Source organism: Myxocyprinus asiaticus, chromosome 42, assembly GCF_019703515.2.
Source record: "Myxocyprinus asiaticus isolate MX2 ecotype Aquarium Trade chromosome 42, UBuf_Myxa_2, whole genome shotgun sequence".
Lineage (NCBI taxonomy): Eukaryota > Metazoa > Chordata > Actinopteri > Cypriniformes > Catostomidae > Myxocyprinus > Myxocyprinus asiaticus.
Window position 1 is genome coordinate 6,640,636 of NC_059385.1, and position 14,820 is coordinate 6,655,455.

Genomic DNA, 14,820 nt, shown 5'->3' on the forward strand with positions numbered 1-14,820 from the left:
TTATCATTGCTATTCAGTATGTTACATATTTAATCATTCTTTTATTAATTTAATACTCTGATTATTTAGATACAGTTTGAAAGTGCAGAAAACAGCTTAGCTTGAAATCTCTCTCTGTGTAAGGCCTTTGTGTCAAGGGAAAATGAATTGATGTAATGCAGAAAGGAGGAGACCTGGGAGATGGGATGCCTGTGTCAAGCGAATGAGTAAGGAGGGTTTAGATAAGGAACATCACCTGTAGTAGCTTTGCTTTTAGAAAGAATTACAGCCTCTTTCTATCAAACTTTGTAGGGCCCAAAGGGAGGTGGGCATGTGGGTATTGAAAGGATAATTTAATGAGCAGGACTGGTGCAGATAATGCCAAGATTATAAAAACAGGCAAACGATATATGTGTGCTACTAAGTGCTAGCATTAAGATGAAACAGCAAGTTGGGGCCAAAGGTGACCAGCTGGAAGGGAGATGGCAAAGATGAAACTAGGAAAGTATAAGACGATTTCACTGGATGAAGAGGCCATCCCTCAAAGAGTTAAGGGGAGCAGAAACTGTATAAAATTGCATGATTCTGAAGTGTAACTTCAGATGCTCCATGGACCATCTCGGCTTTGTTACTCTGTAATAAGTCTACTTTTTGAAACCAGAAACTAAGTCTCCAGAAATGATTGACTTGACTACACTTCTATTGCTGTTTTGAAGAAATCTGCTATGACAATCCACCATTGGCACTTGTAATAATCACTCACACACGAGCGATAGAGGTAAGTAAAATTGATCACTCACATGAGATGAAGACTCCATATTAGTAACCTTATAAAAAAAATTATTCTGCATGGCCAGGGTCTGTCTGTCTGTCTGTCTGTCTGTCTGCCTGACTATCTGTCTGTCTATCTATCTATCTATCTTTATCTGTCTGTCTGTCTATCTATCTATCTGTCTGTCTTTCTATCGGTCTTTTTCTTTTTAAGAAGGGGGTATTGAACAGTGATTAAGGAAAATGTCACTTCATGTCAGAAAAGTTGCAGACACCTGCTGTACATTTTTTTATGATTATTTCAATAGCTTTGCAATATAAACATCATAACATGCATACAATAATATGGTAGCCTACCATGTTGCAACACTCAGTTTAATACAATACGTAAGAGGGGTCCCGGCTCCATCTCTCTACCCACCAAAACTACCCCAAAAATTAGTTCTGATCTAAGCTGTACAGCTGGAGCTGACTGCCCCCTATTGCCACATCAAGGTGGTTCATCAAGCTTGCATTTCTCAGATGGTTTTGAAATTTACTTTCGGCTTGATTAATTGTGTTAATTTTTTTAACACATTATTTTTCATATAATTAATCTCACTAAATTAACAAGTTAAACTGACAGCCCTACTACAAATTGAACCAATTTATCCGAATCAGAATTGTAAAATACAAGAATATCCATCACCTCACCTGACTGGTTGTCCCTGAGCTATCGCTGCGACTGAGAGCTTCTCCCTGAGAGGCGGTTGCGGACAGTGCTGACTGCTGGGATGCGGAGCGTGCGGCAGAGGCAGGTGGAGTGGAAAGAGAGCACGGGAGTGACGGCAGGCTGTCTGTGTCCCCTTCCACCTCCTCTTCTTCCTCCTCCTCATCATCTTCTCCGATCTCCAACTCGGCACCCAAATGGCAGAGCACGAGGTCCACCAGGTCCTCTTTCTCTCTGCAGGTGTCCGTGTTGATGTTTCGCAGCGTGAGGTACTGCCGCAGGTCTTTAACGCGGAGTCGCATTAAGCGCGGTCGCTGGAAGGCCGTGCCCCACAGCAGGTGGCAGGTGGCACAGCACCGCAGGTTCTCCTGCAGCACAGAGCACAGCGAGCAGAAGCTCTTCTTACAGTCCGAACAAATGTGCTGCCAGGGAGAAGAGAAGAAAAAGATAAAGCATTAGAGTATTTCAACAATACAATGGATAAACAACAGTGTTACTGTTAAAATTCCTTGAATGCAAACATACAGTACCGTGCAAAAGTCTTATGCACATTAGATGTTTCACAAAAACATTTGTCTTAAGATTTGTCTTTCTTGTTTTATGTCTTCTGATTTAGTGTGTCAGTAGGAAATATACATTTTAGATTTCCAAACATTCCTTTTGCAAATACTGTACAATAAAATAGAATAATAAATAACAGAGGCAGATCTCAACATCATTAAGTCAGTCTGGTATTACATGAAGAGACAGAAGCAATTGAGGCAGCCTAAATAGATAAAAGAACTGTAGCAAGTTCTCCAAGAAGCTCGGAACATCCTATCTGCTAACAACCAAAAAAAGTGTCCAGATGTACCTAGGAGAATTGGTGCTGTTTTAAAGGCTCACGGTGGTCACACCAAATGCTGATTTAGAATTTTTACATTTACTGCACTATGTATGAAGTCAATTTACATATAAAAATTAGTCATGGCATTATTTTTGAACTGCCTAAACATTTTGCATAGTACTGTCTGTTGTTAAGCAAATTATTTGATGTGTGCGTTTTATGAAAGATTGTATAGTACAGCGCTGGTAAAGTACCAGTGAAAATTTTGAACACACTTTACTGAATTTATGTTTCTAATGATCTTAAAAACCTTTTGATCTAAATTATTTAATTCATTTTATTTATCTATTTTTTATGGATTAGGCAGACCAGAGAGTGAATTAAAAGCCACAAACAAGGGGTCCTGGGTAGCTCAGTGGTAAAATACGCTGGCTACCACCCCTGGAGTTCGCTAGCTCGCTAGCTCGAATCCCAGGGTGTGCTGAGTGACTCCAGCCAGGTCTCCAAAGCAACCAAATTGGCCCGGTTGCTAGGGAGGGTAGAGTCACATGGGGTAACCTTCTCGTGGTCGCTATAATGTGGTTCGTTCTCGGTGGGGCGCGTGGTGAGTTGGCGTGTAGATGGCGTGAAGCCTCCTCACGCGCTATGTCTCTGTGGCAATGCACTCAACAAGCCACGTGATAAGATGTGCAGTTTGATGGTCTCAGACGCGGAGGCAACTGGGATTCGTCTTCCGCCACCTGGACTGAGGCGAATCACTACGCGACCACGAGGACTTAAAAGCACATTGGGAATTGGCCATTCCAAATTTAAAAAAAAAAAAGAAAAAAAAAGCTGCAAACAAGAGTCCAGCACACATGGTAACTTTTACAAAACTGTTACAAAAGCATCCTATGTGGCACCATATGAAGTTGCTACTTAAAAGTATCTAAAACACAAGATAGATTTAAGTTATTGCATAAATCACATATTTCCATTTTTGTTATTTCACAGACTAGTTTTGTTGACATTATTATTCTAAACTGTGGAAAATAGTAATAATAAAGAATAAATACGTCAAAATTTTTGACTTACTGTAATTTTAAGTGTATTTGCTCATCTGCAATATGTTGCTAAAACCCATCAGACTTTAGAACAACATTCAGCAAATGTTTTTGAAATGTTTATAGAATTGAAGATTAGATGTCTTTACACAAATATGGTGCTTAAAATAGAACACAATGCTTTCAAGATGACCCAGATCTTTCACAATCATCTTGACGATATGCATGTGCTTACAGGAATAGTTAAGTCCTTTTTTACTATAAATTCTCCTCCCTGCCCAGTAGGTGGCGATATGCAATAAGAATGCGAATCAGCAAAAACAAAAGAAGACGAACCCTTAGGAGAGAAGATCGCTTAAGGAGGGCTATTTTTAAAGTGGAGATTTATCATAAAAAAGGACTTATTGATCTGTTTCTCACCCACACCTATCATATCCCTTCTGAAGACATAGATTTAACCAGTGGAGTCGTATGGATTACTTTTCTGCTGCCTTTACACGCTTTTTGAGCTTCAAAGTTTTGGACCTGTTGACTTGCATTGTAAGGGCCAACAGATCTGAAGTATGTGTTCTGCTGAAGAAAGAAAGTCCCACACATCTGGGATGGCATGAGGGTGAGTAAATGAAGACAGAATTTTCATTTTTAATTGAACTATTCCTTTAATCGGTTGGTGGGGGAAAATCCATTTACAGTGTGTACTGATAATTTCCTTTAGCAGTAAATGGTCAACTTCACAAGATTAGTGATTTAATTATGTCATGGTTTAATTTTTTGATTGACACTGAAGGGAAACTGGCAATTGTTGCCATCTCTACAATCTCTGCAATCAGTGCTGCATGCTGCAACTTATCTTGACTGAGGAGGGTTTTTAGCTTTCAAACTCTGTGAAAAAGCATTTCTGTCTCTGTTGGCTGGCTCAGTGATTGTTATCAAATGTCACCATGTTCAATCAATCCAGTCCAATCGGAGTTAATTCCAGCTCTATCCATCATGACTATGCATACGTGTGCAGGTGTGAGCTTGTGCAGATACAGCACACTGTCTGGCTGTCCGAGCGTCTGCAGACAGATGTGAAAGTGCTGATAGGATATCACAACACTGATGATGTGTGGAGATGTAAACACTCAGATCTGTCAGACAAAACACTTCATACCAGACTAGCAAGACGAAGAGCAGCACACATTCATCATAACCCTGTGGGGGAAAAAAAGGCTGATAGCTGATCTTCCAGCCTGACCAAGCTGATTAGGATGGTTTTGATGATTTTAGAGGGATTGTGAGCACTTGTCGGCAGGTCAGTCCACCAATGTGACCCACCTTAAGTTGTTTTGATAATAAAAGTTGTCTTATATCCTGAAAAACTTTTGATTCATGCCAAATCGTATCTCATAAACCCCTTTTGCCCTACCTTTCGTCGGAACACGGAGAAGGCCAGTCCGCAGGCTTTGCACACCAGGCCTGTGGTTCCTGATGTGGCGCTGCTGGGGGGGTAGGTGGAATATCCAGCGCTGGGGGCAAAGCGGAATGGTCCGGCTCCAGCTCCGAAGCCCGGCTGCTGTGTACGGACCGCCCCTGTGCCCATCACCTCGTTCAGCAGCCCGCAACATGACGCCCACATGGAGGAGGCCCCAGCCTGGAGAAGAAATATCAGACATAAAGGATGTTATGACAAAGCAACTGCACATGTTTTGAAAAACATGTTATTATCTGGAAATTGGGATATGCATGACTAATCGAGTACTTGTTCTACACCAGCTACTCGAGTATTAAAAACACTACTCAAATATCACAAATTCATTTTCCTTTCCGCATTTGCATACCATGAGCAATGCTGAATTACATTGTTTCCCTCTAAACTCTCACCAAATCTTGCAGTTACAATTGAATCCACTGTGGATGTGTGTCGTCGAGGTATTGGATGAGAGAAGATGATATGATGGCATTTGTGCTTTTGAAAGCAAAGTGTGGCAATACTTGATATATTGTGACAAACAAAGATTTTTAGAAAAATGATTCAGCTCTGTAGGTTCATACAATGCAAGTGAATGGTGATCAGACCTTTGTAGCTGATCAGAAGCAATACAGTAGTTGTGGGTGAGAAACAATACAATATTTAAGTCCTTTTTGAGGGTGAGTAAATGATAAGAGAATTAAAGTTTTTGGGTGAACTATCCCTTTAATTTATGAGTAATTGAGTACTTGTTTTTTGTGGGTTAGAGTACTCGACTTCAAAATTACTCAAAAATGCCCATCCCTAATAGAAATCAGGTATCTAAAATTTCCAAACAGCTTTTCTGAACTACTTCTGTCCCTTCTATCCCCATTGTTTCCCTAAATCGTAACAGAGCCACAGTGTTAACACTTTGTGTTCGAATTGCTAACTGTTGACTCTGCACATTACACTGGGATAGGTGCAAGAACGACTGTTTTCACGCAACAAAAATGTTCCAAATCCTGCTATGGTGATTTCCACCCTGTGTTTTCAAAGACACCTGCACAGAGCAACCCAGGTTCTTTTGTTTTCTCCACTAACATATTATATTTTAAATACGATTTGTCCCAAATCTGCAGTTTATTGTCCTCACAGAGGGCAGATTTGTCTGCTCGTCACAAATGAAATCATGCACATATGCTTTACTGAGCTTCACATTATGTTACTCACTACATGCTTTTCAGCATCATAACAGGAAAACAACCAACTCCAATCAACTTCAATATTCTTAAAGGTGAAGACTGTTGGGCTCTTCAAGTAAACCATTCATAGTTTTTTTTCTCTCTCTGAGAAGTGTAAATATGTGGTTCTTCTCTGTAGTGCTCTCAAAACAGTGTTTTTTTTTTTTTAAGGCCACGTCGACACTAATACGTTTTAGTTTGAAAATGCATCTTTTTCTGTAGGTTTTGACCTTCTGCCCACACCGAGGCGGCGTTTTTGTCAGTGAAAACGCTCTCCCAAGACAATACATTTGAAAAAGCTGTCTTCGCATTGTAGTGTGAACTAGGAAAACAGATATATCTGAAAACGATGACGTATTTGTTGTCATATGATGCAGTCATGTGATTCAACCAAAACAATCAAGATGACGGCCCATGTTATAGATGCCAGCACTGTTGTGCCTGATATTCACTTTGATAGCATTGTTAAAGATAAATGTTACTTTGTACAACATGCACATTGCATTCCTTCAAAGGTGACGGGAAGTTTACTCAGAATTTGTGTCCGGCGACAGAACACGAGGACAATTGCATTTCAGACCGTACATGCAATGGCGATTTTCCACATGCACAGTAAGGGGACTTGAGCGTTTTCATAGGTTTCAGTGTGAACAAGCAACTTTTGGGAAATGCTTAAAAACAGGGGTGTGGAAGGAGAGTGTTTCAAAAACGAAAACACAGTTTTCAAATGTATCCGGATTAATGTAGACGCTGCATAAATATCCCGACCAGGGGGGCGTTTACCAAAACCATCATTAGCCAACTATGGTGGCAAGTTCCATCGTTACCAACATAGTTCAACGATTTGGTGTTTCATGAAATCATAGTCTATATTGTTGAACGAACCAACGTGGTTCGAATGGTGGATGTGTGACATATTTATGGTTTCGGAAATCAGTTGTGACTAGCCAGAGCTGTGTTTCCCAAAGGTATTGCAAGCTTAAGTTGATCGTAGAGACCATTGGCACCAATAGTTTCTACAATCTTCTTAGGCTTATGATGCTTTTGGGAAACGCAGCCCAGTTCATTTCTCCAACAATGCATCGTACTATGGTGGTTAAGCAGCAGTGAGTTATGTCTCTGTATGGGAAATCCACCCCCTTACACAGCAATATTGGTTAAACCAATGGTGTAAGTTTGGGACAGGACTGTCTTTCTGTCCAACCAATGGCAGACTAGAGTAATGTTCGGGAAATCTGTTTGAAATAAGATGCTATTTTGGCAATTCTGTTTGGTGACACAATTTATAAACATATAGATTTTACTTTTAAATTAGGTATGTGATCTACTGCAATAAATCAAGTTGTTTTGCCGTTCTTAAGTGAATCCTCAAGAGCATATGGAATATGATACATTGTAAATGGCTGTTAGGGTAATAAGACCATGCAAAACAAGTTCCGACTAATTCTAGTGTGTGTTTGGAATGTTAAAATGGTATCAGGAAAGTGGGAAGTCTTGTTTGTGAGAACTAAACAGCCGAGATTAATGTATGTCTCTCAGGTTTCAGCTAAATGGATGTAAAAACTAAACAGTGCTTCCATAATAATCATAAAATCTAGAGGGAGAAACAGAGAGCATGAGAGATAGTAGATAGTACTATGAGTACTATTGCTCTCAAAAGGTCTAATGTACTGGGGCTTCTACGAGCTTTCTTTTACTTAAGTAAATTTAGAAGATGTTGATTAAGACATTAAGCTTTCACTCAACTGGACGTGTCATAACACCACCAACACAGGGCTATCTTATTCATAATCATAGGTTTGTAGGACAACAATTATTGTTTCTTTGTCTTCTCTGACTATATTTAATCAATAAACCCCCATACATGCAAATGCACACAAACATCACACTATTGACACTATAAACATGGCTGCTGTCCGGCAGCTTTCATCACAGGCTGTGACCCACCATGGTGTTCTATCTTGTCTTAGAATACTGCATGAAGAGTTGGGGGGTGGGGAGGGGATGCATCTTCTGTTTAAGTGCTGGAAAATCAATGGGCTAAAATGAACATGTATGCTTCCTATGATGCAGAATGGATGTGGAGACGCAGGCAGAGAGAGAAAAGGAGAAAAATTGACTTGGCTGTGTTGACTGATGTATCAGTAGTTTAAGCTGAGTGGTTGAGATCTGTTGTTGTCCTTATGCCCGGCACAGAGCAGGTTAAGCCAGATTGAGTACTCTGTTCACCCTGTGGCTCTGCTCTGTTTAAGCACTTACATAATGCAGCACAGCTATTTGTGGCCCTTTGGTGTATCAAACACTAGAGAACGGCAAAAAATCTGCATACAATTAGATATGAGTGACTCTTATTTTATGTTTTACAAGAGAGCACTAAATTAGTCCTAAATATATATTTAAAAAAAATATAATTCATACTGTGTATGATAAATAATTTAAATACCTATACAGTATGAATTTTTTTTAAATAACATATCTAGATATACTGTATTTCACATTTTTATGAAAATAAACAGAGTTTTAGGGTAATGTAATTTTAATTAAACTAAATTTATGATCTAAAATGAATTCTAGATTACTAATCAAATGTAAACAAATTTGTAACATTAACCATGTTAAAATGGAATATTCTAGGTTTAATACAAGTTAAGCTCAATCAACAGCATTTGTGGCATAATGTTGATTACTATAAATACACACTGTTTCAAAAGTATAACCATAAACATTATTTGCATTAACATGATTTTTTAGTGGAATAAAATATTGATTTAACAGCATTACAGCATTTACCGGCAATACGCTGTCATGACAACTGGATATAACTTTACACAGATAAGTTAGTACGTGATTTAATTACACTAAAATCATGTTAACAAAACATGTGTAATGTTTTTGTCTTGTTGTCTACATTTGAAACAGTATGTTTTTTTTAACATTTATCAAAACTATGGAATAACATAAATGGAACTATGGGAATTATGTTGTGACTAAACAAAATCCAAAATAAATCAAAACTGTGTTATATTTTATCATCTTCAAAGTAGTCACCCTTTGCCTAGAATTTGCAGAATTGTACTCTTGGCATTTTCTCAACCAACTTCTTGAGGTATCACCCTGGGATGATTTTTAAACAGTATTGAAGAAGTTCCCATCTATGTTGGGCACTTATTAGCTGCTTTTCTTTATTATTTGGTCCAAGATTTGGTCCCAGTTTCAAAAACGTTTTTTTATTTTTTTTTAATTAAATTTTAGCTTTATAATGAAATAAATTAATATGGCGGCACAATTATATTTTATCTAAAAAACTAATTTTAATCATTTAAGCATACGCCTTCAGATCAAAAGATTTTTAAGATCATGAGAAACATTTCAGTCAAGTGTTTCAAAACTTTTGACCGGTAGTGTACATACTGTGTATATGTTTAAATCCATAAACTGTGACAGTATCTTTATTGTGTATTTATGTAAGCCATTTCAAATTCTCAACCCAATTTCTTCTGTATTTATCAGATTATAAAATAATGTTTGCTATTCATGAGAAACCCTGGGTTGAAGTGAAGCCCTTCTGGCAGTACACAGAATATCTGAACAGTATGGCAAATAGCGTGAGCGCCGTGTTGCGTAACATAAGGTCGGGCGTGAAGTTGCTGCTCGTGCTTCAGTCTGGCAGAGAGCCGGCGCTACAGCTTCCCCCTGTCACTTCAATTAGCACCCTGCGAGCTGAGCAAGGAGGACACAGCTATCACAGACTCACTGGAGGAAGAGCACGGCAGCTAGACTGAATTTACTCAGTCATCATTTGTATAATTTACAAATAACGATAACTCTTTGAATGAAGCCTGTATATATAGTACATTATGAAGCTATTCTTAACTCACTGAAAAGATATCCATAATGCTTTATAATATAGCTCCAGGATGCTTATTGGTCAATACAGTTTCAGTTATTCTACAGTAGATCGTAACAGTGTCCGCCCACTTTATCAACAGTCTTGGTTTGCAAAGGGTTTTCCCCATAAATTTTTCCTTAGGGATTTCATAACCAAACCAACCAACTCCGAGGTGATCACAACATTACAAACTTTGATTTGATGCAAAAAAGTATGTGAAAATCGGACAAAAAGACAAATGTACAAGACGTGTAATTAAGGTCCTTCATGAGCATCCTGAGAGTTTAACAAAACAGACATCCTTACCCTTAACGAACACCTAACACTAACCGATAATCTTTTAAAATGCCAATTTGTTTTGTGTGACAATGTATAAAACGCACAGTTGCTGTAGTGCCTCTAGTGTTCATTTCACCAAGAAACTGCAGCGAAACGTAGAAAGCGACACGTAAAAGTCAGTTTGCAAAAATGTATATAGAGTAACGTTCATTCTATGAGACAAGGTTTTTCATGAGGGAATGAACTACAATCCCATGAAGCATTGTGACTAACATAATAGAATTAAAAATAAAATTTTTTACAAATTTGTTCGTCATTTGAGAGTGTAAGGAGACCGATTTCAACATTTGCAGTGCATCATCATGGGAGTGGGCGGTCGCTGCACTGCTCTTTTGCTGCACTTTTTTGGCCGCGATTCTCTGATTGGTGGATCTTTCTCTGCTGGATCAGGGGTAGTGTAGTTTTTCCACGAGGATTTAAAAAGCACAAAAACAAAACTTTATTTTTTTTCAAAGCCTCACCTCCATATTCTTGTGTTTATATCACATGTGTATATGTGTGTGTGTGTGTGTGTGTGTGTGTGTGTGTGTGTATACACATCTCCACTAGCTCGTTAAAGTATAGCTGTCCCAGCATTGGTGCTGGTAGTTTCTGACAGGTTGACAGACCGGAGGACTGCAGCGATGGAGTCTCTTGCTTTTAGAGGTCTGATTCCTAATGATAACCTATTCCTTCATGTCGACCGTGAGACAGTAGTGAGGCTGAAAGCTCTGTGTCCGTCAAGGTAAACAGAGCACTACAGTTCCCCTCAGTAGCAATTTGATGCATGGGGACTCTTTTTAAAAAGCAGTGCGGTAAATGCTTATTTTGAATTGATAAGCTCGCTGTACTCCAGAGAGATCTGAAAGATGACCGTGTTCATGCCCAGATCAACATAATTCAGACAAATGTGTCTGAATTCTGTGTCTGAAAAGCACTCACATTAAGTGATGGGAATCAGATAACTTTATAAAGTATGCTCCATTTGAGTTTATCAGAAACAATGTATCTGCACCTTTAATTTGCATTGTAAGAAACTCTCTCTGTAAAGGCACCACTGTGTAAAGAAATCAACCCCACTGACAGAGATACATGACTTGTAACGACTTCTCTGACAAATGAATATTCACATGAAAGTACAACTAATTAAACAAGCCGATATGGGACTGATCAGCTTTGAACATGATAATTTTATAGTTGTAGAAATGTTTCTTGACCTAAAGGAACAGTTCACCCAAATTTTAAAAAATCTGTTATCGTTTACTCAGCCTCAAATGTTGTTCCATACCCGTATGACTTTCTTTCTTCTGTGGATCACATAAGGAGATACAGTATTATGCAAAGTGTTAGCCTCAGTTACCTTTCACTTTCACTGCATCTTTTTTTTTTTTCACCCATACAATAAATGTGGATAATATATGTGGCTAACATTCTGCCTAACGTCTCCTTTTGTGTTCCAAAAAGAAAGAAAGTAGGGTGAATGAATGATGACAGATTTGTATTGTTGGGTGAACTGTCCCTTTAAAATTATTCAGACAAAAAGATGGATTCTTTTATTAAATGTAAATGTAATGAATCTTAGTTATCAGCATCTGTTATTTTGAGACAGCCCTCTTATTACAGAATGACTGGCATTTCCAATAATTACCTTCTTGGGAGATATGCCATTCCATTTCCACTTTTTAATATTAAACATATGACAGCAGATCTCAAACTTTTCAGACTTCAGAGGACTTGTGTTTCTCTTATCTTTGCCAACTTATGTGACTCCTGAAATGAAGGATGTTAATGAATATGATCGACTATTGTTGTTAATTATTTGATCGATTAAGCTTATCGATAGTCGATTAATCAATTTCATCTTAAATGCGTTCAGTAATCTTGCCATTTTTTGAGTTTCAAGCTGTTCACCACTTACAGTTTATTAGAGTTATTGCTAATGATTAATCGATTCTCATTTATTAACTTAAACGATTATTGATTAAAAAATTCTTAAAATCTGCAACCCTACTTGAAACATATAGGAGTCCAGATTAAAATGGCTTTAGAAAACTTTAGTGTGGACCAGATACTGTATGTATGTAGGACTTCGGTCACTCTATAAACTAGAAATTAATGAAACGGTAAGTATCAGGTCTGATCTGAGAATTCGGAGTTCTAAATTCCTCAAAAAATACAAAATACAATAAAAATAAGCACACTAATTGATGTCCAACATATAACAATTACACTGACTTATAATTTCACAACAAACAAATGTCAATACACCCATCACACTTATAATGCACTCATGCCCCTGCTTGCTACTATATTATCTGATATAAAACATCTGAGTTTCCAAAAACCAATGTGAAAGGATGAGTTCTCCTGGTTGTCCTCTCCTGTAAAAGCTTTCTTTAAGAAGGCAGTTTCATCCTTATCTCTCCAAGGGAGAAATTGGTCTTTTCAAAGTGTCACTACAACATCATTACATAAACCACAGGGAGATACAAAGCCAAACAGAGCAGTGCTCTTATGAATCAGAGGAATTATTCATAAACCTGATTTAACAGACATACAGTTAACCCTCTAATTATACCCACTCACGTAGACCCTCACATCTGTTCCCTCAAGAAAAGAGGTCAATACTTTAACAACTGCATTCATTGCATGCAAAGGAGTGTGTATTCGAAAAATGGAGATATTCTGCATACAAATAATTAATCTTTGCCAGACCTAAATATCAAATATGATTATTTCTCCCCATCATTAAGAGATGAGACCTTCATGCTTCTACAGTACTGCAAGTAAATCACATTTATGTCTGCAAATTCCCCCTTTAACCCCAATTTTAGGTGTAGGAAAACATTTATCCATTTAAATCCCACCACTGCTCCATATTCACCATATTCACCCCTCACATCATAATCCACCATTCTGACATCATAAAGCTACATCATTCAATTGTGAAGTTTTAGAGAAGGGAAATCCCTTCCATCCATCCCTGATAACTGTCTGAGTTCAGTAAATCATCACAATCATTATCACAACAGGCACAATCATTTTCATCACCATTTTCACCCCTCCCATCATTGTCTTCTACTGTGTGACGTCACAATCTTTACGTAATTGCATTGTGACGTTTCAGTGGGGGATTATTTATGCCCCTGACTCTCTGAGTTGCTTTTCCATTATTATCAGTCTAGAAAATCCTCATAATCACAATCATTACAACACCATCTCCAGACTTCTTGACAGAACCCACTGCTACGGCGTCTGACGTCACTGTGTCTACTCCTCACGCCATTGTCCACTATTCAGACGTCATAATCACTATGGCCATAATTCAACTGTGACTTTTTAGATGGGGTAAGATCTTCATGCCCACCATGACTGTTTGAGCTGCCTTGCCATTCATATCAGCCTAGCCAAGCATTGCAATCATAATCACTATTCTGACGTCATAATCACTACGGCCATAATTATATTGTAACGCTTCAGTGAAGGAAATCACTTCTGTCCTTCATGACTTCATATCAGCTCAACCAGTGACTGCTGCCACAGACTATCCTCCAATCTCATTAGAGAAGAACTGCGATAAACTGGGTTATGATGATCACTGCTTGCTGGTACACTCTGTTCCAAATGTCCACTATCATTTATTATGAATTATATATATATATATATATATATATATATATATATATATATATATATACAGTATATATAAATAATTATATAGCTATTATATAATTAGATAACTGTCACCCAAGCGTAAACACTCTTAAAGCAAGAGCAATGTTGAAGAAAACACAACCATATTCTTTTTGCAGACATCATACTCTGAATCCAAACAACACAACTGATGCAACTGTTAAGAAATGTGATAGCTGCCACATCAAATACAAAATACGAATGAATTATTTAGACTGTTTCCAAGGAGATGGCAAATAGCAAAGTTAAAATGCAACAGAAACGCGCCACCGGCTGTCGCAAATCAAGTGAAAATCGCTTGCGATATTTCCCCACGCCTAATTTGACCGTACCTTCATTGCAACTCCCGTCCGTGAAAATTGTCGGATAATTCTAAAATGATGCTCATTGCAAGGAAGCTCGGGAACACTCCATGACGTCTTCTCTTTCAATCATCCCTGTGAATTTGTAGAAAAGAGCATAACGTAATGGACAAGCACGGATCCGCCAATCCTGAAATAGCAAAAGGCGCTGTTATGTATAGCAGCCAATCAGCGTCGCTCTACTCGACGAGAGGGCGTGTCTTAGTGGCACGCATGTGTGCATCACTTTGATGCATGCAGCGTCTGGCTGCTGTTTGCTTGGTCAACAGTCCACATGTCATTGTTTCTGGAAAGTGTCGGATTGTTTTATTAGTGATTATGAATTGCAGAATGAATATTCCAATTGATTTTAAATACTTTATTATGTTACTTTTTTCTTAATTGCTTAGTCAGAAAACTAATGTATTTAAAATTGTATATTTTTCATAGTTAACTTTTCTTTAATCTATAATTCTCAGTGGTGTACATTTTACAAAGTGGTATCGACAGCATTACTCAGTACTCGTCATTGTTTTTAGATTAGAATCAAATGAGAAACCCCTCCATCTATTGGCCAA

At 38.1% G+C, this 14,820-nt stretch overlaps 1 protein-coding gene across 7 annotated transcripts in view; it reads right to left on the minus strand.

The window, feature by feature from the left end:
* LOC127432986 (E3 ubiquitin-protein ligase RNF34-like) overlaps nucleotides 1–14,360 on the minus strand; it is a 31,952-nt gene extending 17,592 nt beyond the window's left edge. For all 7 annotated transcript variants that reach the window (XM_051684553.1, XM_051684551.1, XM_051684549.1 and 4 more), the window contains exons 1-3: nucleotides 14,234–14,360; nucleotides 4,737–4,961; nucleotides 1,444–1,881 (exon numbers count right to left, since the gene is read on the minus strand). In XM_051684553.1, the coding sequence (XP_051540513.1) occupies nucleotides 1,444–1,881; nucleotides 4,737–4,961; nucleotides 14,234–14,239 (669 nt within the window). In that variant the 5' untranslated portion in view covers nucleotides 14,240–14,360. The remainder of the gene's footprint in view (nucleotides 1–1,443; nucleotides 1,882–4,736; nucleotides 4,962–14,233) is intronic.
* Between the last annotated feature and the right edge of the window lie 460 nt (nucleotides 14,361–14,820).